Source organism: Larus michahellis, chromosome 9 (genome assembly GCF_964199755.1).
Source record: "Larus michahellis chromosome 9, bLarMic1.1, whole genome shotgun sequence".
NCBI lineage: Eukaryota > Metazoa > Chordata > Aves > Charadriiformes > Laridae > Larus > Larus michahellis.
Genome location: NC_133904.1, coordinates 38235920 through 38263398, shown reverse-complemented (window position 1 = coordinate 38263398; position 27479 = coordinate 38235920). Strand labels below are relative to the sequence as shown.

General features: G+C 45.4%; 1 protein-coding gene across 2 annotated transcripts in view; it reads right to left on the bottom strand.

Moving 5' to 3' along the window:
- Positions 1–668: 668 nt before the first annotated feature.
- LOC141748230 (synaptotagmin-like protein 2) overlaps positions 669–27479 on the bottom strand; it is a 36680-nt gene continuing 9869 nt past the window's right edge. For both annotated transcript variants that reach the window (XM_074599932.1, XM_074599933.1), the window contains exons 2-17: positions 24119–24697; positions 21618–21769; positions 16872–16965; positions 15322–15415; positions 15054–15147; positions 13311–14432; positions 11891–11989; positions 9815–9906; positions 9263–9364; positions 7196–7365; positions 6284–6386; positions 5468–5629; positions 4642–4720; positions 3988–4087; positions 2805–3010; positions 669–2060 (exon numbers count right to left, since the gene is read on the bottom strand). In XM_074599932.1, coding sequence (XP_074456033.1) covers positions 1915–2060; positions 2805–3010; positions 3988–4087; positions 4642–4720; positions 5468–5629; positions 6284–6386; positions 7196–7365; positions 9263–9364; positions 9815–9906; positions 11891–11989; positions 13311–14432; positions 15054–15147; positions 15322–15415; positions 16872–16965; positions 21618–21769; positions 24119–24219 — 2916 coding nt within the window. In that variant the 5' untranslated portion in view covers positions 24220–24697 and the 3' untranslated portion in view covers positions 669–1914. The remainder of the gene's footprint in view (positions 2061–2804; positions 3011–3987; positions 4088–4641; positions 4721–5467; positions 5630–6283; positions 6387–7195; positions 7366–9262; positions 9365–9814; positions 9907–11890; positions 11990–13310; positions 14433–15053; positions 15148–15321; positions 15416–16871; positions 16966–21617; positions 21770–24118; positions 24698–27479) is intronic.

The window sequence follows — 27479 nt, the reverse complement described above, 5'->3', positions numbered from 1 at the left end:
TTATATGTATGCATAAATATTCACATGTTCAGCACCTAAACAGGTAAAGGTAACAATTTAAAAACTCCCATCTCAGGCCCAATATTGTTATTTTATACCACAAAGGCAATAAATGACCAAAATTTGTTGAACAAAACATGCCAGGCTGGAGCCCATACAAAGTACCTTTGGGCTGACATGCTCTCTCTATATATATGGTCCTTCGTTAGATAGTCATTATTTAATTCAGTTTCTCTACAGACTCTCAGTGTTTTCAGTACTATGACCGGTACGTTTTCAAGTATTATCTTTTTCCAATTGCAAAGCCATCTTCTTTCTTTATTTTTTTTCCCATGAAAGCTGATGATTATCTCCCAAATGTCTTAATTTCATGAAAAAGTCTTGTCATTTTAAGTGTACATTTTTCCACTCATTTATTTACAACCATCTTTGCTAATTTGAAAATTTACACTGAGCTGGAGTTAACTAAAGTCAACACATTAAAGAAGAATATCAAAATATTCACAGAGGCAAAATCCAGGGTAGGATAGCTACAAAAAATATTTCTCCATGACACTTCACCTGCCCTTGGGCAGATGTGGTTCATTTTGACATGCCAAAATTTAACACCTCTTTTGCTTGCTTTTTCATTGCTTGTGTCTTGCTAAAAATAGGTACAAGGAGACCAGTTAATGACTGAAGAAAAACATTCTATTTAATGACAATATGTACATCCAAAATAGAAATTACAAAGCTCCATTTCAAAATGCATTCACACCGCCACTCCGCCACAGTCAATGTGTCAGATGCAGAGTTCTTGCAAGCTCCTGGCGAAAAAGAAATTCCAGCCAGGGACAACGCGCTGACAGGCATCAGGAGAAAGGAAGACCAGACAGGCAGCAGGGTATGCAGAGGCAGGACGCCACCCCAGTTACCCTTCGCATTCGTTCACTCCATTCTTACCTCTCCCACTGGTTCCCAACATTTCTTGCATTCCAGTGTGGTTTTGGCCTCTCTTTCCTGACCCGCTGTGGCAGGCTAACATGACACTGTTTCCTACATCATTATTTCATATTGAAATGTTTTGCACACAAGGCATTTCAAAGGTGCGATTAGGCCCGTTAGCAATGTAACCATATTTTCCATTTGGGCAAGCACTTTAGTTTATATTGCACTGAAACTGTCCTCTCACAGAGAAACGTGCCTGAGGTCACTGAGGAAGCCTGTGGGAAAGCGAGGAAAACAGCCCCTGGCTGCAAAATCCCACTAGCTGCAGGACCATCACTTCTCTCTTTCATATTAAAGCAGAAAGAAATTAATATATTGAATTTCTCATTGTTATCCTCCTCAGGTTGCTTCATTTTCTGCTTCAAGTAGTCCTTTCTTTAGATTCACCTTGAATCTCAATTTTCCTCACATTAGAGACGTGTTATCACCAGCGACAAACGCAAAGCTCCCATTCTCAGACTGTGCTGCTGGTGACTTAGAGCAATTCTACATCAAGTACAAAGTGTACCACTTGCAGGGGAATACAAATAATACCACACTGCTGCTTTAGTACAACTACATCTCTGCACAAAAAAAAAATGGCACAAGAAACAGTAAAAAAATAAAAATATCTATATCTCCTTTTCCTTCTGCCACTGTTCCCAGAGCTTAATGCAATGCAAAGATAGGGAATATAAATGATTAAATAAAAAGGCAAATTAAGTTTCTTCTTGGTCAAAATCAAGTATAGCATCAGTTTGGCATCTTCCATGTCCTCTGTCAGGGAATTAATTAGTACTTAACATTCAACATCTCCAAAGTGCAGTCCATCAGTTGCCTTATTAACCTGACACTTGCCAGCCCCGTGGATGGCCTCGATCACCTCGGTGCAGGAAGGTGCCTAATTCTAATGAACACCCTCAGCCCTTCTATGGCAGGAATGGTAGGTTATTTCAGTTTTTTCCTCCCTGCCAGCGAGCGCAGTGGCAGCAATCCCTCAATCCATTCATTGGCAGCCGACATCATCTCCTGCCAAAAGGCCACCTCCTCTTGTGTGGAGTCCATCCAGTCCACAGAGATGCCATAGCTCAAACCTGAAAAGAACAAGAGAACTACAACATTGAGAGCTACACAAAGACTTTCTACTCCATGCAAAAATAGTCAATGGGATGTAACTGTTGCAGGCAGTGCCTTAACAAGAAAGGTGCTGACTTCCCTCAGCAAGCTGCACCCTAAACACCTCCTGTTCTTCTGATAATGACCTCCATTTTACAGCAGAGTTCAGAATGAAGTCAATGTAAAAGCCACAAAATGCAGGAACCCTAAACATAATCTGCCAAGGAAAATAATATTGGGCTCAGATCAACTAGTGTAGCTCGCCCTGTTTTTCAAATATTAGTTATTCCTGCTACTAAAGCATTTCAAAGGAGGAGGTGGATGTGGACAGAGTCACCAGGTGGTGCTGTCCCACATGGCATTCAAGTTGTCTTCACCTTTGAGCACCCTTCCTTGGGAGGAGCAGCAACAAAATGTTTATGTGTAACAGTCTGTTTTCCTGTAGCACCAGCAAAGCTCTCTGATGGATCCAAGGACATTCTTGAGTTTTGCCAGACCTCAGAGCCGATGTTGGCAGAAAATGTGGGTGTAGATGTTTGCTGTCATGGTACCCGGGCCCCCTCCATCCCAGACACAACGCAAGTACCAAGACTCTCACCGATTACCTAGACTCTCCATCCCTGGTTTCTCCCCAACAGGAAAATGTTCTGCAACCTCCCATTGTACCTTGTGGCTCAGCAACATGGTAACAATAGTCGTTTAATGTAAAGGAAATCACCCACCTGTCCCAAGGCCCAGCCTGATTCCTCCAAGGAAATGGTTGGTAAGTTTTTCATGATCCCACACAGTCAGTTCAACACAAGCATCCTTTAGATCCTCTGTATGAAAGCCATCATATACAATAGTGTGATTGAAAACAGGGTTTGTGTCTCTTTTTATGACTCGGGTCTTTTGGTAACTCTTCTTACTGGTGTCTGGAAGCACATAGCTTTGAGAGGAGAAAAAATACAGCATGTAGTATAGAATATCATCTGAGGTTTGAATTGCTCCTACAAAGCCTCCAAACAAACCTCAGTTCTGAAGAAAGGAGGAATTGGGTCTCAATATAAGAAATCTCTGTAGATTTAATGTGAAATGTTCCTAATTCCCAGATGAAACTTTTCTTTTTAAAAGCAAACATTTTCAGAAAGGAGGGTACATGCTTAAAATTTCCTGCTTTTGGAAAACTTTTTTTGCAAGCTGACACTTTACATTAAAAAATGGACAGTACTTTCACATATTTCTATTTTCTTATTATTTTCAGGACACAGATGCCCAAGAGGGCATTTCAAAATGGTCGGTTAGGCTTCTTGAGCAGCAAATAATTCTGCAGGAAAACTTTTGTAAGGATTTTAAATATATAAAATACATCGTGAGCACTTCAAAGCGCTGAAAAAGAATCTTAAAATCCCCTTAAAAGATTTTTAATTGTTTGGGAGTATTTGCAGTACCCTCTCCCATCTAACAGACAGACTTGATGTTGCAGGCTACAGAAAACATGCACATACTAAATTCTGGAGAAGATGAAAGCAGGATCCATCTGTCTGTATGTCAGTTCTGGCAAGTCCCTAACAAATTCCCAAACTTTGCATGCAAGCCCGTATCAAGGTAAAATTCACAATTTCACGTGAATACACTAGACTGAGGTGCAGGGCCCAGGTATTCCTCTCACTCAGATGTTACGGAGGCAAATCACTGAGTGAGTCACAGACAGTGATTGACCAAGAGCTTTATCACAGCAAGGATTTTCCTAATTTGGCCACAAATTAATAACAAGGGCAGTTCTCTCCTACAGAACCCAAAGCAACATGAAGGCTTTAGTGTATGGAGGCACAGCTAGGTGAGCCTGAGAAAAGAGAAGAAAACATACTGCTTTGTGGAGGCACAGACCCAGGACCAAAGCCTAGACCATGTTCATGCACTTACCATTTCACAAAGGAGTCAACTCCAGAAGGACGCAACTGCAGCAGGTCCTTGACGTCTTTGACCCAAATGTGAACTTCACCGGAGGGAGGATTCTTGGGACCTGCCGTTTAGGAGAAGAGAAAAGCTGTCGCGCCAGTCCTTAACAACAGCTAGCAAAATGACAGGCTTCCTCCCCAGAGACCTGACAGAGCAGCAACATGACTTCTCTGCGTAATCACTCCCTCGGGAGCTCGGCACCCCTCTGTCTGGGTGCCACAGCACTACTATCAGCCCCATAATGTGCCGGTGTTGCTTTGAAACAGGGAAGGAGAAGGAACTACTGGGTAAACCCAACCTTGTGCCTGCCCCACAGTAAGGGGGGCTGTGTGTTGCTGCCACCACATCACAGCACCCCACAGTGCTCATAACAGCTGATGAGTTTGAGGTTCTTGAGCCCTTCCTCTCTCCCCAGCACTCTCCCAATAAATCCAGATGTGAAAATCATATTTAGGCTGCAGATAGTGCTATCAAGCACTGTTGGTTGTGCCTCTGTGCTGATCTCTAAGATCTTGCTCTAATGAGATTACTCTTTAACCAGCCCTTAAACAGATGAGGCACTGCAAGTTGCGTGCCTGCGTACGGGGAATACTTCTTAATGCACGAAACACATTTTACCTAGGCTTCCTGGAGGGACGTACTTAATAGACAAATTCATCACTCCTCGATGGTCCACACCATTAACAGCAGAAAGGCTCTGAAACAGAAAGAGTTATGATTGACTAAGTGAGGGTCTGCGTAAACATAGCAAGGGAAACAGCTTTTGAGTTCAGTGGAGGGGCACAAATGGACAAACCCTGATTTTGCATGGCTAGGGCAGCCCATTCTCAGGGACGCTCCTTTCTTTGTGGCTCTGTTCTCAAATTCAGTCCCTCAGAACCAAAAGCCTGAGGATTCAGAGCAAGGGGACATGGGCCTTGCAGACATGTCCAGCTGGACATAGCTAAGCATCTTAGTTCTGAAAGACAAATGTCCTTTATTTTCTGAAAAAGGGAACTCAAATCAGACCTCTGAACCCAGAAGCATGCAGGAAGCTGTACAGGCTTTACAGTGGCACCTGAATATTTACCTCTCAAGGCATGTTCAACTGCATCACCTGGTAGTCTGCTGTCTATTTTTAAGGGATGGTCTTTATGTGAGTAGAGAGAGAGAGGCAAAGTCATGTCAGAGTTTCTGTTGATTAGTGTCAGATCACATTTATGAAAGTGTCCCTACAGATCAGTCACCAAATAAGACCCGAGAAGGCCTCTGTTCAGAGCACTGAATACTGCACTAATGTGTCCAGGGCTTGTGGGTGTTTTACTGTGCTTCCCTAGGTACAGTTCAGGCTGTTCTGTTCCACCACGTCACCCAAAGACCTGACAGGAGTCAGGAAGGACTTCTGCTACCCCTAAAGGCTTCAGGGTTGGACTAGGAGGCAGGATTGCAGCTGAGGTGCACTTACTCGGGGCTTCAGCGGGTACCAGTTGAGTTTCCTGTTGCTCCAGTCCCAGCTGGCCAAGTCTATTTCAATCTCTCCCAAGAAACTGTTACGTCCCAGGGGGTCATTGTGCCAAACAGAGAGATTTAATTTTTGGATCAGCAATACCATTTTCTCTATTTTATACTAGAGGAAGAAAGAGAAGTCAGTTTGTTCAAATTTTTCTTCTGTTTCTTTCACAATCAGAAATAAACTACTCAAAAGCTTGAATAAGCTCTGACTGAGATGCTCAAACCCACTCCACACATGCACTAACAGACTGGTCCATCTCTGAACATCTCTTTTTTTGCCCTGCAGCAATACTACTACCCTGACAAAGCTTTTCTGCTGAGCACAGGGAAACCTAGTGCTCCATTCATCACAGGGCAAAACCAATAGTCTTTCAAGAATTATTGGCACAGGCCTGGGCATTGTTAAATAATCCTTTAGGCTTTGATGAGTAAGATGACATAACAAAGACCTTTCTTACAAGTCCCACGCCTCGTGACTGCACGCCGGGGAAGGGATGAAGAACACCCCTTGCTCTGGCTGAACACAGCGCAGGCTGCAGGTCCCTATTTCATCCAGAGATCACTATGTGTTTTGACATCTTGAGTGCCACACAGATGGGGACAGAGAAACCTTTAACATCTCCGTCCTCACAAACCCGAGGGAAGAGCAGTGCAATGTTGGCGGGAGGCAGGTGAAGAAGCCTGGCCATGAAAGCAGGATCTATCCAGACCTGACCTGGTACGGGTGCCTGCTACAACAGAGGTTTTCAGAGCATGTCTTTGTTCTTACCCGTAACACCTCGTTGTAAATGGGATTCACTGTCCTCTTCTTCACTGAAGTTTTCCTCTTTCCCATTCTAGCTTTGTCTGGGAGCAGGTAAGTTTTAACATACCTGGAAAAGAAAACAAACTCCAGCTGGATATCGTTCTGTATCACCAAGCTCTAATAAGCAGGCAACACTTGTGAATGGTGACATGGGAACAAAAGGCCTGGAGTTCACTCTTTGAAGGCAAAACTAATAAAGAGACCTGCTAGGATATTAGCTTAGTTTGCATGTGAAGTTATAAATCTCACTGGAGATGGATGGATGCCACCAACATTCAGAACAGGCAGCTGCCTAGGCAATATGGGAAGCCAGCAAGGCCATATATCTATTTTCTGAAATCCCCATAACTATAGCGTCTCTGTGCATTCAAAATCAGGGTGCAATCAGAGAGGAGGAAAAAGGTGGAATGACTTAAAGTCTCTCTCCCAGGGTACAAATCCAAGCTCCTTTCAAACTACAGATCACTAACCTCTGTACAACTACCATTGTGCCCCTAACAGCACTTCTTCATGGACTTTCTTTTCATAGAGATACGTGTCTGCATCACCAGAGTAATTATCAAAGTGTATTCACCATGGGGAGATCAAGGTTCACATGGATGCAGAGAGAACGTGTTCCAATGATAACAGGAACTGTCTTTGTAGTGATCAAAGCTTTCTCAATCTGTTCAAATTTAAGTCTGTGGCAACATATTTACTGATGCCAATGGCTCCAGAACCATCAGCTAGGAAAGTCCCAGCAGTAAGCATGTACCAGAAGTCCGAAGGAAGAAAGAAACTGTGACATTTAAAAAGAGAAAACATACGAAAAAAAAATCCTCTAGAACACAAAATTCATCAATGTAAGAAGTCACAAGGCACCAAAGCGCCACTCACGGGTCAGATCTGCCTTTCTTCTCATCCACAACAGCCAAGTCCCTGCACTGGAACACATGAACCTGGAACTCCCGGTTCTTCTCATCATAGTCTAGAGCAAACTCCACGGTACCTTGGGCATCCACACTCCCAAAATCGCCGCTGTAGACACTGAGCACACTGCCACTCACCTGCCAGGTGGAAGAGCAAGGTCAGTGCCAATGACACAGGCACCCTCCTGACTTGGTTTCTGGACAAAGATGACAGTCTGAGAAGTGTACTCCCAGAGAAATAATCAGCGATTTCTGTCCTTGTGTCCTTGACATAGAAATGGTACATATCCATAGCTGTGCTCAAACAGGCAAGGGTCAGGGAACCCGAATAAGGATGTGCTCAAAAGGATGTGTTACCCTAGACCAGGACTCAGAAACACTATTCTCCTGAATGCTCAATAAATGCAGAAGATTTTCAAATCCCAAAACAGATTCAAATATTACTGGGGGTCAGGGGACGGGACACATGTCTCTTCCCTTTCCCTATGTTTACAGTACAAACAGCTGCTATCCTGACCCAGTCTTATATATTGAGAGAACTGAACTTGAACTGTCTGTAAATAAACTTCTTATTTCTGGTAGATATAGTCGCACAATTGTCAACCAATTTTTAAAATAGGCTACCAAGAACCATATTAGACTAGAAAAATAGGAAAAACTATTACTATCTTGGTGCTTGTTCACAATCTGCATGGAGCTGTACAGAACAGAAACAGATAAAACCCCTATCTTGAAGAGCCACTGTCCCGCCAGAGACAGCCTGTGTCCATCTACTTGCCACAAAGGCACAGCAAAATGACGTTTCTACAGGTATAAATCGGGAGGTAGGCACCCAAGAGTGCCTTGCCTTCCCAGAACAAACTGGATTTGCCCATAGGCCTTGGGCTTCAATTTCAAGGCTTTGCCTTTCACTGGTAGAAAGTGATGAAGCAGAAAGAAAACACAGCTCCAGAAAGATGAGAGAATTTTCTATTGCACCAATCACTCATGATTCCTGACAGGATAACATAAAGGCTAATGCCGTTTACAAAGCAAATAATTAATGCTTTTGGCACTTTTCTGGTGGTATAGTCATGGACATTTGTCAAAAAACTTTCCTAGTAATTAACTCAATTCGTCTCTGTCTTCCCCTACTTCCTTTGGTTCTGAATGTCATTTCATTGTAACCTACAAGAACCGGCTAAGCATCTCCTTTTTAGTCCCTGGAGCTGCATTTACCATCCCATCAGGATATTCACCTCAGCAGAGAATCCTGAGCAAGATTTTCAAGAATACCTATGCGACTTGGACACAAAAGGCTCATTTATGGCTTCCAGACTCTCCGGACTAGGAGAAAGGATTCGTGTGCCCTAAAGTTCAAGGGGTTTTTTAACATATGTATCTACATTCATGACATCTTCCTACCAGCTTTGCTTCACATATATTCTTTAAATCTCACATATACACCTTGGAAATACCTATAACAGCAATACGGCAAATTCAAGAACTTCTAAGCAGCCCCCTGCAAAACACTATCCCTAAGGAATCTTTTAAAAGTCCTCAACTAAATACAGTTCGTTTCAGCTTTCCTTAGAAGTTGAAGCTCCAAATCACGCTTTTGCTGTCCAACTCAAATTTGCTGATAAAGTGAAGGATGAGCTTGCCGAGGGTGCCTGTCTGCCAACCCAGCTCTCTCTGAGCTGGACCACAAACATGTCACTCAATAGCTGTGTGTCTCACTTCCCCACCTAGAAAAAGGTCCCCCCTCTCGCACGCATGCTGCCAGGCTTCAGAGCATCCCCACTTCAGAGCAGGGGCTATCGCTTACTGTGAATTTGTCTGACAATGACCCAGCAGATCTCTACTTTGAGATGGTACCTGGAGACGCTCCTTTAACACAAGTAAGTAATTAACCATTGGCATTCTTTTAATCATGTACCATGCAGAAACCAACAGGATACTCCAGAGGCCACATCATCAGTATCAGCCTAAATGCAGCGTCACTGCATATGCCTGAGAAACCCTATCTACAGAGATGTATGCGTTAAATACCTACCGAAGAGACAGATGCCATGTCAGACGAGTGGCTGCCAATGCTAGGCGTCTTTTTGTGCTTGTTAAACTGGAAGCTGATTTCTGAAGCCGTGTCTGATTCAGTCTGCTCAGAAAATAACAAGCATCTTTAAGCTCTGCCGGACAAGCACTTTGCAACACTACAGAGAAAAACCAATAGCTCAGCAGAGTCCCGTTAAGCAGCGATCAGGTTAGGAGAGCGGAGGAGAGCGCAGAGAGTCTCCCCAGAGGCATTCCCTCCGACCAGCAGCAAACGTCATCATTAACTGCCTCCAAACAGAGCCTGGGCTCTTGGAAAGGGCACAGAATAGTGTGGTTTGAGACAGGGAAACACTAAAACTGCTCCAGGATAGAAGGGTTGGTCTAGGTTACTGGGGGCTTTTTTCTTAAGGCTTTTCTCATTTATTTATGACATAATCACAGCATGCTCTAAAGCAAGTACTGTCAGTGTTCAGGAGAAACATTCCCATGAAACCGACTGCCATTCCGGGGATGCTGTGAACATTATTCCAGCCATTTCTGGCATCTACCCTACCTCAGACAACAGGAGAGGAGAAGATCTGCTCAGCTCTTTGACTCTTTCGGGTTCAAGAAACTGATGAGATATCAAATGAGGTTTATTGTATGCTGCAGGTACAAACAAAAAAGGTATCAAGACAGCTTGTCACAGTGAGGAAAATAGAAGAAAGTCACATTTTTGTTTAAGGGCACAAGGAAGGAGGAAAAGCTTGTGGGAGGCACTGGAGTTCCACCCACTTGCCCCACCTCTGTCGTCTGCCATTGAAGCTGCCCCTCCCCAAGACAAAAACTGCTAGCTAACATCTTAAAGCTGTTTCCAATGTGTTTTCGTTCAATGTACGGGAGTATGCAAACTCCCTCTAGTGGCTAATTTAATTCACTTACTAGCCTAAGGATGTGTATCTTGTTTGCACTGCTTTCTCTGTGTAGATTTAATTTAGACTAAACCCATAGAGATCTGCCTCCTTGTCAAAGAAACCAAACATTTACGTCTCGTAGCACATTGCCCTGTACAAAAGAGCTGTAAAATATTAATACCTACAATTTCACTATTGCATACACCTCTCAAATACCCTGTTAGACAAAGAGGTGAACAATAGCCTGGTATCTAAAAAGTCAAAAAGCTTCATATCAACTTAGAAAGATGGTTACTGGACTGTTTAAATGTCTAAATAAAACCTATTTGTTCTATCTTATCTTTTCTCAGTAACTCCCTCAAAGATGACTATTTCTATCCCAGAATAACTTGTTTTTAGAAGATATCTATGTGTGTACAAACGCATGCACACATACACACTTGTTTAGCATGTTAGCCATGATGATACAATCTTCAGTGCTCAAAATGCCCAAGAGCTTCTTCGGTATTTTCCTTTTATATGATTTACCATTCATTTGATATTTACCGATTTTATTTCCAAACATGAACAAAGCATTAAATCCAGCCCTTTCCACAGACTATTTGTTATACTGCAAACAAGTGTGTGTAACTCTGTAGAGGAGGGTTTCTGAGGATGAGCTTTGTGGCTCTAAATAAGCTTTAATAGTGGGGGGCTAAAATCTTGGTTGTCGGTGTGAAGACCACGTCACTGAATGGCAATGCATGTGGGACCTGACGCTTCGAGCCACCGTGCTGTGTGACATACGTTGCTGCACCGTATGATGGGGCATGCATGAGGGTACTGGAGGGGGTGGGCAGTCACAGGATGACACAGCACTTCCCTCCCGCAGCCTGCCTTCGACACAGCCCCGAAGGGGACTCTCCTCCCTCCCATAACCAGGGGTTGGGTTTACTTAAATGGGTTTGATCGTGTCCTCTAAGCAGGTTTACCCTTCCTTGGGCATTGCCTTCCTGGCCTTCCCACCTCACTGCTGTCAGCCTTGGCCTTACCACTTCGCTTTACGCAAGCTCTTAGCTGTCTTCTTGGGCCTGACAGTTTTCACCTTTGGGGACTTTTATTGGCTTTCTTGGCCACAGAGGCTGCTGCTGCCTTCCTTCAGGTCTCCTTCCTTGGCTGCAGCTTTCTTGGGCCTCTTGGTGGCACAGACAGGTTTCTGTGCCATAGGCTTCTTCAACTTTGCTGCTACTTCCTTGGTTGCCTTCTCTTTAGCTTGGTTTCCCAGGGAGAAAGTGCCACCATAAAGCACGTCCCAGCTGGTAGCTGGGGAGATCAGTCCAGCAAAGGGGGTCTGCTCTGGGTGAGGTGAGAGGTCCAGGCTGGGAACATGGGATGGCACGACTCACACGGTGGACGCAAGGTCTGGCACCACTGATTAATCCACTGCACGGGCTGCCATGCAGCTCCCGCAGGACTCGGTGGCGGAAGAGGAGAGAAAGACACAAGCCTCTTGCCTACCCTTTGAAGCCCTTGTGTTTTTTGCTGAAGACACTGAGTAACATACCATCAATCTAGCTGCAATTTCCTGGCTCTGAATTTAATTTTAGGCACTGTAAGCTCTCTAATTTTATGATGAAACAATATGTCATTTTCCTTGCCTGGTACATGCACAGAAGCACCAGGGATGCAGAACTCGGGTATAATATATTACCTTCAGGGAATGTAAACCAAAAAGGAGAAAGAAAGATGTTACTCACTCTCTGTGGTTGTGTAAATGTTCACCATGCTCTTTGCAAGATTAATGCTATTTGCTCGGGCCAATGCCTGAGCAGCAGGAGAATGATCCCCATCTTCCTCTGGAACACATGAAAAGCCAAATCAACATGGTAAATAAATAAACACGAACGGGCAGTGTGTCAACAAGCACATGTGTGTTTGTGCCTCCCCTGGCTTGTTCACTCTGCTTAGAGCACACCCCAGTTACATTGCACAGGGCTGTTTTCAAATCATCAGGGCGCTTTCATGTCTCTCCTTGAGAAAAACTCTTCACACTATGATGGGAAATGTAAACACTGGATTAACCCAGGCCCTAAAACAAACCAGCACTTGCAAAGAGCTTCCCGTGCAACGCAGCCATCTTGAAATATCATCCTGAAATTAATGTAAAAATAAGGCAAAAAAACCTGAGAAATGTAAGAATGCTCTGGTACAGAAATGAAACGTTTATGTTTACCTGAAGTGCAACTCAGAGTTTTCATGGAAATGTTGTAAGAGGTAGGAAATAAGCCAAGAAATGAAAGAGTCAAAAATCAAAATTAGATGAGTCTATGGAAAATCCTCTCAAATAGGTCTTATCCAGGTACATCAGGACAAGAAATCTGGAAAAAGAGGATAGCGAGCTCTCTCTTCCTAGGTCTTTGCTTGGTAGATGGCAGAGCTGTGGGCAATCAGAGCCCACATGTAAAATGAATTGCAATTCGCAATAACTTCTGCTCATATTAACATTCACTACAAGAGCCTGTCAAACCCAGAGAGAGACCAATGAAGTGGTGATACTACTGACACCATCACAGTTGGGAACATGGTATCAGAACCCAGAAAGATCAGACTCCATGTTCGGTCCACTTGCAGTTTAATATCCAAATTTGCTTGTGGATTCCCAAAAGACCCAAAATGTCATTTAAACACTGCTGTATCAAGGTAGCTTAGCAGTTCAAGTATTTATTAAACATTTTGCTTCACATTTTATTTCTTCTATTTGTGTCAGATTTATCTCTACCAGCACAAAGAATTCCTCCAGCCCCGCATTTGAAGAAAGTACAGTTTTCCCAGTGAGTGAAATAAAATAAGTTCCCGTGACCTGTTGAAGGTGGCACTAAAGAAACAGAGGGCTGTCCTGAGCTGAGGTGCTCGCCGGTAAGGCTGAGGGCTGGTAGCAGGGGGAAGACAAGGGAACACAGCACTGCCCCCTTTTACACTCGCACCGCGCTACACGAGATTTGTTTCCAGAGCTGTTTGCAAAACATATTCCACAGAAGTTAACTCTGCACAATTGCAACATAGGACAAATGGACAAATGAAGAAAATGTGCAAAATGTAGAAGGGCTAGGGAAGAAAACAGGCTTAGGGATGACTCCCTATTGGGATTTCATAGGGTGCAGTTATAGCCCTTAGTACCTGAGTAAACAGCCGAGTCTGTTCCCTGAACGGCTTCTCTCTCTCCGGCTGGTTCACTGGCTGTTGGCTTGTCTGAAGACTCACAGGTTTTTTCCTCAGGTAGCTCTCTATTTATTTCCATGTTGTCATGAGTGCCCAAATCAGATCTTTCCTCTTTCTCATCTTCACTTTCACCATCTGTAAGTGCAGGCTCGATCAGTATCTGCACCCTGCTCGCCAGGGATTTTGCTGCGTGCTTGCGCTCTTCTGCCATGATCAACTCGTCTGTGGGCATCTCTGGCTCAAACGTGCTGCCAGACACTTCTTTGGTAGGCGACTCGATTTTGACGGCAGGCGCTCGCACAGGCAATCTGGACTTTTTGGAGCAGCGCTGTGCCACCTTCTCTTCCTCTGGCACTGGTGGCTTCCCATTGCTTTCACTCAGCGAGTCATTTCTTGTAACCAGGCCTCCTTTGCTCTTGGCGTATGTGGACCTAGGAATGACGGAAAGCGAGCCCTTCCTTGCAGGGGCTACATAGCTTGGTTCTTCCTCACTAGAAGACAAGGTTATTGTCCTTTTGTAGGGGGTTCTTGTCTTGGTGAAGGCACCAGGTTTTTCTTCACTGTTCTGGCCTTGCCCAGACTGCACGGAGAGTGAGCGGCACAGCTTGAACTGCCTACCGTCTGCCTCCACCCAGCTTGGGTCCTCCGGCACATTTGCTGCCATCACAGAGTCTGCCCCCTTCTCCCAGAAGTTCTTCAAGTTCTTGAAGTGTTCACGATCAAGGCCGATATCCTCCTCTTTGTTACTCATTGATGAGATCGTATAGTTCACACCTTGCTTCACAGCCTGGCCGCTCTCCGCCTCTGCGGTCAGTGCTCTGGGGCTTGCCAGCAGCTCCCTCTTTGCGAGGCTGTTCTCTGCCAGCCCCACGTGATTCCCAAGCTGCTCGGATCTGGGGAAAGTTCTGCTTGGTTTCCTCTTAACCGGTATCTTGCTGGGAGCATAAGTTTCTTCGGGTGGAGTTTTTGGCCCCACTGTGGTGCTAGCGGTCCCATCAACAGCTTCTCCTCTAGCCGCACTGCTGGGCTGAGGCATTGCATCCTCTGAAAGCTTGCTGGGCAATGGAGATACTCCATGACCTACAACAACAACAAATGCTCACAGCCTGTCCCACCACATCACACTGTATTTCCCCAGGTCTGGGCTGCAGCTTCTCAAAGAGAAGTCAGGGGGAGTTTCCAGAAACCATTAATATGTTCCTAATTCTTCCCCACTTTGAGACTCTAGTAAGCCCCCTTCCATCTGAAAGAATGCCCTGAAAACCCCAGCTCTTCTCGCCGCAACAGGACATGGAAAAATCCACTGAGCTCTAAATTGCTGCTGTGAGTTAGGGATTTGTTTGCAGCTTTGCTTTCAGTTTGACAGCTTTCCTACTGGCTATTTGCTATGTACCAAAAATACACTATACATTCAAGGCAGGAAAGAGAAGGTAATTCGGATCTGTGGATTAAGTTGTGAGCCAAGCACTCAGTTTAAAACGTACTAAGAGCCAGGAGAAGTTTTAGTCATTGGATTATTTTTTTGCTTGGTCCCTGCTGCCTTGGGCATAATTCATACAAATGTTGGCAGCCCATTCTTACATGCCATGGTAAGAAATATTCTTTGTTATTCATTTGTACACACATGAAAAAGCATCTTGTCTCTTGGTATTTGATGTTGAATAACAAAAACACCAATGGCTCATTGAACAAAACCCTCACCTTTTCTAGACAAATGCAAGCTGTTTGTTGTAGCCACAAACGGACTTGTTCCAGTGTCACTCTCTGAGGAAGAGACATCATGCATACTGGATCTCTGGATGGAAAACAAACGCTATCAGTGTATATAAACTGGCAAGACTGGAAAAAATTATTTTTTTTGAGCACAGACACTAGGACATGCAGTCTGTGGTGCCCCTGCCAGTGGGTACAGAGTGTGTGAAGGTCCAAGGAATAAGGAAACAAAGCACAGAGGCTGTGCCTATACTACCTTGTGTGATGCAGGCAGCGGGACAGAAAGCCTCGGCTTTGGCTTTGGCAAGATTTTACACTCCTCTGCTGTATCAAGAGCAGGTGTGCTGGATCTGTGGGAAAGGAAAAATGCCTGAGCAAGGAGATCAGTGGTAGCGATGTGCCTGGTAGGGTGATGAGTCAGTCTTCAAAACCATCTCAGCTCTGCTCAGCTACTTTGCTGTTTTCATCTACTGACCCAGCCCAATATAAGGCTGTCCAGAGCTGGTGCCTTTGTTTATTTCCTCTGTTATGGCTTGGAAGGACTGGGGAACACATTAAATGGCCTGAACTTGGAGTAAGGACGAATCTCCCACTGCAGTCAGCACAGAGCTTGCTCAATAAAAACTTCTAGGTTTATTCAGACTTTCCCCTTCTGGGAGAAAACCGTAGGGAAAACCAGAGGAAGCAGCAGTGCCAGAAGAGCCCAAGAGCCATGCAGCAGGGAGATGCCTTTCCATGCTATGGCCCAGGGAGGAACAGGCCACACCTCCCAGTTCAGGCCAAAGGCATAACCAGATTGACCAAGGACTTAGAAACTACAGGAATGATTATGACAACAATAGTTAGAGCAAAACTATAGTACAGGATATAAATCTTCATGCTTGGAATATAAGTTAATTACTAACTGCCTGGTAAATAAATGGAAGAAAAATATCCCAGGCAGTTTACGTGACTGTTTCTACCGTCTTTGGGAGTGTCTAGTGGTGGCTGCTCTCCAGATGGACAACAGCAGTCAAGATGGTGAGATTTCATATGGGAATGTGTTGTGCTTAGGGTTGAATGAGAAAAACAAAGCAAACTCTTCAGGATTTAATCAACTCCCCAAAATACCCAAAATCCTTCATTAAGCAACACCCAATGATCAGCTACAAGAGGTTTGGAAGTGTTGTCAAGGCCCATATTTAATATTTAACTGGAGCAATTGCCACCTGTGAAGAATGATTCCTCACTCTGCTGACAAAAAAATGCAAATGAGATGGGAGCAACAATAAGTGAATATGTGAATATTTTAATGGCTTCTCCATAGCCCACGAATATTGAGTGAGGTCACTGATTTGTTCATTGGAGTGCTTTTGGTGCGTGTTTCTGCTCAGTCAGCACAACATGAAATCCTACCAAGCCTTGATGGAGAATGTTGAGTGCTGGACACAGAGGTTGGCACCAGCAGGAAATGAGCAGTTTCCTCAAATAGTTCATTTTGTTAGTGTTGCTCCATGGCAAAAATTAAACAAATAAAGCCATAATTACTTTGAAAAACTAACCAGAATATCCTGACATTAGAGACAGCTTCCATTTTACTAACCCCTTATCAAATCACGCAGGAAAAGACCTTCCTGGGATAAGCACATTAGCACTTAGTTATTAGGGGAGGATTGATATTCTGACAATTCCTGGAAAAAGGATTTTAAAAATATCCTATATAACCTATTACTTATACAGTCAAAGACCTGGACTTAATGAGTAGCATTCAGTTTTCATTAGAAGTAAGAGCAGCAGCCAGAGCATTGCAGGAGCAGCGGTGGTTACCTCGCCTCGCCTGCGCCAGCAGCGTGCTCAGGGAAGGTAGGACTCGGGGCAGCTTTGCTTTCCAGACCCATCCGGATTTGCTCGGTGTCCTCAGCTATAATGTAACAGAGACAATTGAGAAATAACGTTTATTTAAACTTATAATGGTCAGTGTGCTCTGTTTGGGGAAAGAGAAGGCTTGCTCAATGAGTCCCACCAGCACAAAACCTGGGGATTTAACAGGAGACGGCCCTGGGCAGCACCGCTCTTGCTCCCTGCGTAGCACCGCTCGTGCTCCCTGCGTGGCAAAGGCACCTCCAGACCCCATGGATCCGGGAGGCCAAAGCGAGCTGCCTAACGCCTGACTCACGCCAGGAGCTGTCCCATCACTGGAAACCTTCGCAGGACACTGCCGCGGCTGTCAATGAAGTTAATCCATACCAGGATTTAAATTCAGCCATTTCCTGTTTTGACTCAAAGTCATCCGATCTTGGCAAACAAAGGAGGAGGCCAATACAGTTAATGAGGAGATCCCTGTTATTTTTACTGGCACAAGGCTCAGCTATGTCTTCTAAGCTCCCAAAGACCCAAAAGAAAAAACAATAGAAGACGGTAACCTTTAGAGCTGCCTGCCAGAGTATGAAGTCACATTAGACATTTTGCTGGCAAACAGGCTTTCTTGCTACTGGAAAACCAAAAGGATTAAACTCTCAAACAGCAATGAAAAACTAGTCTGGTAAACAAGATCTGCACATATTTATTCACATGCAGCTAGGTCTATTTTAGAGAGTAAATCTATCTGTTACAAAAACTGCCAAATCTCTTTAGGATATATTTCATTATACAGTACAATAGAATCAGAGGCTCAAAGGATTCAGATGTGACATTAAATAACATAGTCTGGCTTGTTACCTGGTTAGAAAACCGCACTAAACCCATAAGCAGATCAGTCCTATGGACAGGCTGTGATATCAATGTCAGTCTGCAGATAACAGGGATATCCTGAGATGGAGCTTCATTCCCCCTTGCCTGTGCATCCCACAAAGAAAAATGCTGCAGTCCCAACTCTTCCTCCCGGCCCAGCGCCTGGCCCTGCGGTGCAGGGGACCACAGCAGGCATTGCTGAGGGCTGTCTGTGTTAGGACCACGTCTCTGGCACACACATGAGGTGGCAGCTGGGTGGCCCCATAGTTTCTGCGGCAGTGGGACGCTGGGGAGTTGCTCCTGTTGGAAGACAGGAGTCTGGCTGTGTAAGAATGAGCAGGTTTTAGAGAGCATGTTTCTGGGAGAGGGACTGTGTTTTGTCCATGTAAACATTGAACATCCTTTTGGGAGAGACAAGCTGTGGCATGGCTGGTGGCACGCGCTAGCAACATCACATGCAGACGTGGGAAGGCTGGCTAGCGTGCTGGGGAGTGTTTATTTATACAGTGAGCCACATCCTCCTCTTCTAACCCAGACCCAAGGGAGGGAGATGCCAGCAGGCAGCTGCTCTGGAAGTATAAGAACCAAACACAGAGCTCCCACATTTTCCCTCTGCCTGTCATGGCTGAAAAGACCTTGACAACCACCGACTGCATTCATTTCTCACCTCACTTCCACTTCCAAAGGCATTGCGTCATATTTGCTTTTCACTGACACTTCCCCCTCAGACAGATCTCCCCGCTCCCGCTGTCAGAGGCAGTGGGAGGTGTTCGCTTCCTCCCATCTGAATCACTGCCCTTCACAATGCCTCAGCCACTGACACAGCTATACCTGGCTTCTATAGCCACAAACAAATAGGTTATTGGCACATTATAGTCTATCGAGACAAGCAAAATGCCCTTGCTAACTTTAGGATGAGACAGAGTAAGAAGCAAATTCCAACAGAAATTAGTAGTGGCCTGACCAGTTTAACTTGTCCATACATATATTTATATACATATGTATCCAGCCACTCCTGCTCTAACACTTTAGCTGCTTCACTCATTTCCTATCACTCTAAAACAAAGACGCGCAACACTTGGGGAAAGCACAGCTAACCGTGTCATCAGGGCTGACTTGCCTCGGTGGGTGGATAAAATGGTCTGTCTCCTAGACAATTTTTAGCTGTCTTCCATTGCACATAAGTTCAAGGAGAAGCTATCACCAAATTCATCCATCTGTGCTGCTGTGCAGGCAGTAATATAAATATAGGGTATCCATCTATTTTATGGATTGATATTACTGGTGATTACTAGTGTTTTCTATTATAATCAATACCAAATGTGAAGACCCTTAGGGATCCACACAGCCCTCCCTTCTGAAGGTTAAAACCCTCCTCCAGAAAAGGTCACTGGGCATTTTCTTGTGCAGGCACGAATACCCACCCCTCCTCAGCCTGTTTACCATGTAAAGGGAGGAGTGCCAGCAATTATCTCAGTGGGCTTTTCCATGCAGGAATTTTCTCATTTCACTCCCTAACACAGTCATCAAAGACTTAAATTAGGATTAACAACCCTGGAGTCATGAACACGTTACATTGATTTGTCTAAATGAACACGCACCCCTTCATCACCTTGAAAGGTGACAGAAGGTGAATGACTAGAATCTTTCCAGAAGAAGAAAAAAAAGGTGTCAAGAAGGCAAGCAAAGGCCCTTACCTGCTGCAGATTGAAGGTGAGCTGCATGGCCGAGTCGTTTGTAAAGGGCTGCTCTCTCCCATGCAATACTCTTGCTGACAAGTCAGTGAGAGAAGCGCTTGCCCTCCCGTGTGAAGGGAGGCAACCTATACAGTACCCACTGCAGGAGTGGAGCTTCTCCCTTCTTACAACAGTGTTAGTCAAGTAATGCGCATGCAGAGACATAACCTGCCTATTACCGCTATATTAACGAGGAGATTATTTGAGATGATAACCTGAGACCACAACTCATATGTGCACATCAGCAGTAAAAGTTAAGTCTCAAACCTACAGTACTTCAACTTTTGCTTTCCTAAAATGGGCTGCAAGCTAAGGGTGCTGATGCCTCTGGCAAGGCAACAGGCAGACAACTACAATTCATTGCTGGCTACCAGCTGGGCTGCAGATGACAGAGCATTTGTCTGACCTGCGCCACAGCAGAGGGACTGCTGGAGCGTCTGTCTCTTCATGCAAAGAGGGTGCAAGCACAAACGCGCATCCTCAAAAGCAGCGAGCATGCTCTGCAGAAATCGCCAAGCAACTCTGTCAAGCTGGAAAAGGTTTTATATGTTTTAGCATTCTGGAGGGATGATAAAATAGTAAATTTAATGACATGATGAATCCTTAATACCAAGGATAAAAGCAACTTCATATGAAATATGATGGGCCAGTTCTGCATCAGAGGCTTCAGTGAATCTATGCTAAGTTATCAGAGCTGTCAGGGATAAGTAAAAAGCAAAAAGAAAATGAGGCTCTCGGTTAGTGAAGTCCCTAGCCAACGTTCAAGCTTTGAGAATGTGTCTAAGAATATGGAGCTCAGAGCAGTACACTAAACCCAGGCAACTAATGTTACAGAGATATCCTGGGCCTGTGAGGCCCACCAAAGAAAGGAGTGATCTATATTGCTGCTACCCCCCAGCAGGAGTGGGGAGCTGGGCCCAGGAAAGAGGACTGGACTGAACTGAACTGGTGGAGATGACATTTCAGTTTTGGACAGAAGGAAGATCTATAAGTAGCCTTTATTTGCAAAAGAACAGAGCCTAGTTACAGGGTCCTTATATTAGGGACCGGGGTAGACTTTTCTTGGAGCCGTCTATCAGGCCATGGCTTCCCCAGAGCAGCAGCAGCAGCCAGTAGCTCACCAGCCATGTCTGAGTATCTGTGATTACCCACCCTGACAAATAACCAAGGAGGTTCTGTGAGACTGGGCTGCAGTCCCACAGTCCTGCTGCGGAGTCGGTTGGCCCGTCTTCATGTTGAGGACCGGATGTGAATCACCCCCAGTTCTGCTTTCCACAAATGTTCAGCACCAAGCGCCAGCTCCAGGCTGGCTACGTGCGGACTCCACGCACAGTCCTGCTCATTTCACACGGAGCTGATCTCTTCTCCTCTCTGCCCTGAGACAATAAATCTGATTTGATCTGTTTTACATACCATCATGAGAGTTCATCTGCATGTCAAACAACACCCAATACATCTGCTTCGAATTAGCACGTGGTCCCAGACATACCGTTGCTATGGCATGGCAGCCGGGGTACTATTCAGACTTGGCCCCAAAGCCCTTTTTACTTCAAAAACCACATTGTGCCTTGGAATTATTCCCACGTAAAAAGCTAGGCATTGATCCTCTCAAGTGGGCAAATATTTGCCAGGAGAAGAGAGGCATGCCCTCACTTTGCCCACCACGCTAGAGGCCTGTGAGAGCAGCTGGCTGGCTGTTTTTGTCAGACCACTCTAGGAATTCTGAGGGGTGTTTGACCCACACATATCAGTTTGATGCCAGCAGTTGCCCTACATCATCCCCTTCCCTTTTTGCTTCTATGACAAGAAACGATACCAGTGACTTCTGACAGACATTTTGAAAGAAAGAAGCTGAAGTGGGGAAAAGGCATTTATTGCACATAGCTGGTAAACAGCTTTTGCCTTGGTCCTCTGCCACACTGTAATTTTTTCTTTGATTTTGATAATCAGGTATTTTTTTCTAGTACTAAGGGCCTAGCAGAGAATCCCCTTATCCCAATACAAACGCTTGTCCCCAACAGGCTCCCAGTACAGGGAGACCTCCATACTTGACCACTTTCTCTGGTCCATCAATTTGTTTTCTTAAGATGTACACTAACATACTTACTTTCTAGTTTGCCCTTTTTCCTTCTAATGGATGCTCGAAGTAGATCTGGCCCCTCTAAGTCTTCCTGAAACCGTTTTGCCTTCACTTCTGAAAACCATTCTCCTGTCACAAACTTCTTCTTCTTTTCATCCTTGATGGAGCCTTGTATCCGCCTGAAAGTCAATGAGAACATTACACACCAAAAAGATCTCCAGGGTTTTGACTTTTCCTGAGCTACCTTTGTAACAATTGTCCGTACAGTTCACCTGTCTGATACTACAAAGGATCCAGAGACTATTCTCTGCAATCACAAGTGCCAAACCAGCATTAAAAAAAAAGCTGATTTATTCTTGATCTGAAATGGGAACAGCATCTTGTAAATACAGGCTTTCACTTCTTCCAAATTTTACAAATCCAAAGCAGAGTCACCTGGCAAGGAGATTTGCCCATTTGCTTTGCAGCCCCGAGGGTTTGGGAAGGGGTGGGGCTGTTTGTAGATCTTGCACTTCTCCGTTTTCTTTGTCTATTAATCTCTTTATAAGCGGCAAAGCCTTTTGGATCAAATCTGATGCAAACCACGGAAATAAATAACATTATTTAGGGGAGCAACCTGTCCTTGCAGCATTCTCCCCAGACACTGCTCCTCTCCCTGCTCCTCCTGCCATGCCAATTTTGGCACTCAAACAGTTAGCTCTCCTTCCTGAGCCCAGCTTCTCCTACCGTAACTTGCTTGGGCACACCCAGGGCTGGTTTTTGGCACCTAAACCCATCAGTGCTTTGTTTGCTAGCCTGTACTTTTAACCCTTCTCCAGTTATTTTGCTTTTTACACCACGGCTTGCTGAATTCGCTGCCTTTCAGCTGGCACTGCCTCCCACAGCTCACCACAACTCAGGGTCCCTGCGAGACCCGAGAGGCCAGAGGAAACTCCCACCTCCGCCCAATTCTCAGCAGCAAGAAGGGGCAAAACCCCAGATAACCGTGGAGCCTTGAAGGGTCACATTTGGCTGCCGAAAGGCCATAAGGGAGCAGGTATGGGATAACCAGGCTCAAGGCTCTGCAGGCAGCACTGGGGGACCCAGCAGGAGTGACAGCCAGGGAGCTGCACAGCTCCCATCCAGATCAAGGGCTGCATCTGCCCCCATGGGGGTCTGGAAGTACTGGGCCAGAGGAGATGTAGGACATATTTTAATCTTGCTGACACCAGATCAGCGTAATGCCACTGACTTCATTTCACCCAGCAGGCGGGTTGTGTTGGAGCCAAACGTGTCCATGCTCGCACCAAAGGTCTTACTGCACACAGTCCTACTGGCAGCAAGGGGCACTTGGCACCACCACGGTCAGGATCTAACTCACTTCACTCCCAAATAAAAGCCTTCTGTGCAACAGCTTCCACAGAGAAGTGAAATAAAACAGAATAACCCAAACACTCTCTTCCCCAAACCTCCACTGCACAGCAGATATTTTACTGCATTCCAGAAAAAGAAAAAAAAAAAAAAAGAGAAAACCTTTTTGAAACTTCATTTCAATTCAGATGAGATGTAAGAGCATGCAGACACATACACCTCAAGCCCCAGCCGCTTGCACACCACCACCAATTCTACCCCCCCAGCTCTCACACCCCTGAGCAGAGGTCAGGGCACGAAGGTTGCCCCAAGCCCGCTGCCAAGCCACCCACTCCCCCTTCGAGCACTGAGCACCCCTCCTGCATGGGGCTTACTCTTTTTTAGCTCAACAGCAAGTCGAAGACTCATATCCTTAACAGGGGTAAACTGGCACAGGGCCACACACACTCACTGCACTACTCATTTCTTGCCATGGAGAGTTTGGTGCCAGCTTCCTGAGCCTGGTGCATACTGTCAACCCAGATGGTCTAATGGCTGGCATTTAAAAAGTGACAGCAGCAACAAGCAATTCCCATCAACCAGACCTGAGCTCCAGGATGGCCAGTGGCAAGTGAGCTGAACTGAGAATGATTCCTGGCTCTACACGGGCTTCCCGCAAACCTTTGGCAGATCACGTAGCCTCTCGCTGCCCCTCTCTGCCTGCACAACGGATATTGCATACACACCCACCTCAAAGAGCACCGGAGAGACACAAAGCAGAGACGGGGATGTAAAGTCTCATTTTAAAACACTCTGTGGGATTTCTGTGATAGCAATTGAGGAAAACAAGGTAGCAGCTACTCCCCTGCTTGGACGTCTGACACCAAGAAATCAGCATCTTCCTCCCCAGAGCAGGAAAGGGATGATTCCCCTTGGCAACTCTGAGGGCTGCTGATTAACTGAAAGGAGAGTCCAGCCCTGCAATCCTGGAGAGAGAGGACAGCAGAGACAGCAGGATGGCTGAGAAAGCAGAAGGTGCAATGAAAAGATCTGTCAGGATCCAAGCAAGAAGGGACAGCACTGCTGCAGCCTGCACCTCTCCTTGTTGCACACACACATACACACACACTCCTCACTAAAGCAGTAAAAAAATCCCCCCAGGGAAGCTCACATCCTGCTGTTATTGCATGCTCTCTCACCTGATGCGATCCCCATCCTTCTTCTTCAGCTCCGCATCTCTCTGCAGAACCTTCATCAGCTTCTCATACTCCTCCTCGGTCAGGAAGCTCAAGTCCAACATCTTCCCTGCACTCTTCTTCGGTTCTTCAGACAGCTGAAGCAATGACACACCAAGAACTAATCCAGCTCAGAGTGCCGCAATGCCATGGGCAGCCGCCGTGCAGCCTGCCCTGGTGTGCTGAGCGAGATGGGGATAGAGAAAAAGGACTTCACAACAGCATGGCTTGGGTGGAAGTTGCGTTAGCACCTGGACTTGCACTTCCAGGCTCTTTGCTGGCACGTTTTTCTGCACTGCATGCCTTCCCCTGCCAGGAAAATTCTCTCAGCAAAATTGTGCTCCTTCGTTTTTCTTCAGGCACAGTCACAGTGATTTGGAAGCCAACGTCAATCAAACAGGCAAGCACGGGAAGGAGTGAGCTCGCCGCCCGCCTGAGCTGCCTCAGCAGCCACGCAAGCTCGTCTCACCAACGGCAACCCCAGCACCTCTGGCATGCTCTTTCTTCATCAGGGAAGTCTGCCTCCGTGGAGTTCAAGCATCCCTGCAAAGAAATAACACCAAGATGCCTTTTATGATAAGCACCGACATATGGTAACCGAATGTGTACATTGGGGGTTTTTATTTGTTCTTCAGCACAAGTTCCAAAACAAGCTGCCCTACTTTCCTTCCCGTCCCACAGCTCCTCACATGGTATTAACCTAACCAAGACAATATTTTATTTTAGCCGCTTTTCTACTTACAGGTAAACAGTTGACTCAGTGTGCTACAAGCAAAATATGCATCTAATTTACCAAACTGCTTGCTTGCTTTTTACCTCCATTCTTCTTTTCTTCACTTCTTTCCACCCTAAATGAGACAGAGGATAAGGAGCCAACCTTTGTAAAGCAATCAGAAAATGACAAAACAGCAACCTGCAAGTGTTACTGCTGCATGCTATGTATCTTATAATACCAGAGGCTGCTCCTTTTCTGATATGTGTACACTTCGCGTCATGCTGCACTGATATTTGCTGTTCAAACAGTAAGGGTGCAGATCACTTAGTATTTCAACAGACACTGAAAATGGCCAGAGGCTGCAGGGCGTGGAGGAAGGGTAAATCATGTGTTGCTTTGCTACCTTATTCCTTTTCCTCTCTCCTGGCCAGCCTGAGGGCAATAAGGCACACCTCCAAGGGAGCACTTCTACTTGTGTCCATGTAGGCAGTTCCTAGCTCACCAGATGGGATTTTTCCACTGTTTCCAAGCCCATCAGGTGACCATGGGTTTCATCATACTTGGCTGTTTCTCCCAAAGCCACAGCCTTGGGAGTCAGGTCATTAAAAAAACCTAATAAATCCCAGCTTTCATGTCAAACATGATCAGAAGGTCACCAGGCCCATTCCCTAACCTCAAGGCCTGTATCACCCCATCTTTCTGTCCATCTAATCCCCTTGAGGATGGCAGCCACAGCCCTCCTGGGCCACCTATTTCAGTGCTTAGCTAACTGGCAGCAAGCAGCGTCTTCCTATTGCCTACCCCAGATCTCCCTGACGGATCATCCTGCCTGCCATGGGGATGCTCCCTTTGCAGCCATCCTGACAGGGTTTTACACTTCAGCCTCCATGTTAACCAGCCCCAGCAACTCCAGGTTCCTCAAAGCTGGGGTCCCCATCATTTTTGTCACTCTTCTTTGGGCTGTCTCCACATGGTGCACCTCTTCCTTCAACTGGCATATCCAAAGCCAAGCACAAGTATTTCAGCTGAACTTTGCTCATTTGACATCATTTCCCAATTTTACATTATTTTATGGATGATACATTTCCAAATGTTTGCCTTTTTCATAATGGCGGAACAACATGTTAGAAGAATAGGCATCTGACCTTAATGCTTACAGAGAAATACCACACAGAAAGGCTCGTAAAAGGAATAACCGTTGTCAGAAAACTCTGTAATTATTTGAAAATAATTTTTGGAGGGAAGGAAACAACATTTCATATTTCTTTGAGGCAAGTATGGCTGTGCTTGTCACACTACAATTATTGCCTTTATCATCTGAGAAACTATCAATACCACTTAAATAGTTAAAACAGAAACAGTAATAAAAAGCCCTAATGAATCTCTACTGTTTAAACCTATGTTTCATCCAGCTTGGCACAGCGCTACCATGCTTGGTTCCAATCATCTACCCTCTCTGGCTCTCAGGCACAATCCTACTTCTACAAAGACATTTATAGAAATTTCTGGGACAGATTTTATTTAAAAAAAAGTATCTAGGGACACAGTTTTCACAGTATTTGCTTCTCTAGATCTTTTATTTATTTTTAACAAACCCATGACATGTGGGCTGAAAGTACTTCAGAAAACATTTTCAGCAAAGACTCATATTTATTCATCAGTATGGTAGTCAATTAGAAAAAGAATAAAGGCTACTTCTTGTAAATAGCCTTTTTTTCCCCTGAGAATGTTCTATCTTACTGGAATAGTTACATTAGAAAGAAAAGGTTAATGCAAACCAAACAGCCAACTCCTCCTTTTGTTTTAAATAGTTAAAAATCAAACCACTTAATGCATTCAGTGTGGGAAAGTGAGCTGGTCCAGCAGACCACTCCACCTGGAAGTTTTGCTGGCATTCTCAGGAGCTGCAAAGCTGTCCACCCAGGCCTGCAGGAGTAACCAAGGCTAGGAAATGATCCCATGGCCACAGGGCTCTCCCTGCCACGACTTGAGCCATCACAGCCTCCAATGGGTGCACCATGCTGCCTTGCCTTGGCTGCTGCAGAGGCTTGAAACAGGAGAACGCCACTATTAACCGCTCGGGTACACAGTGACAAGGGAGAGCGTGTTATTTGTTTACTTGGGTCTGCAAGCGCAATAAATGAAGGATAAAAATCAACTGACATGTACAGTGTGTTATCAGGCAGGCACACTGTACTGTGCCTGACCATCGCTCGCTCCCCCAGGTTGCTTAATCCTAGAGCTGACGCTTTTACACTCCTCAGGCAGCACCACACAGCTTTGATTTATTTTGTTAGATTGCTCATAATCCTCTCCCCTCTCAGAGCCTTGGTAATAAACAGTTCGGAGACCACAGGGATGATGCAGTACAAACACCTAAATCGAGAGATCCGTAACAAAGCCGTGCGTCTCACGCAGATGGGGCCACTTTCTGTGTGTCCTCCCCAGCCCTTGCCTCGCCATCTCTGCCAACGGCAGGGAAGGGAAACACAAACGCCTTGGAGATTTGTTGGGCAATGATGGGACCCACTGGGCAGCGCTGGGGCAGATTTTACCCTAGACTGGGACCTCTTAAGTGTTTTATTAGCCAACTGATGTAAATTGGTTTTG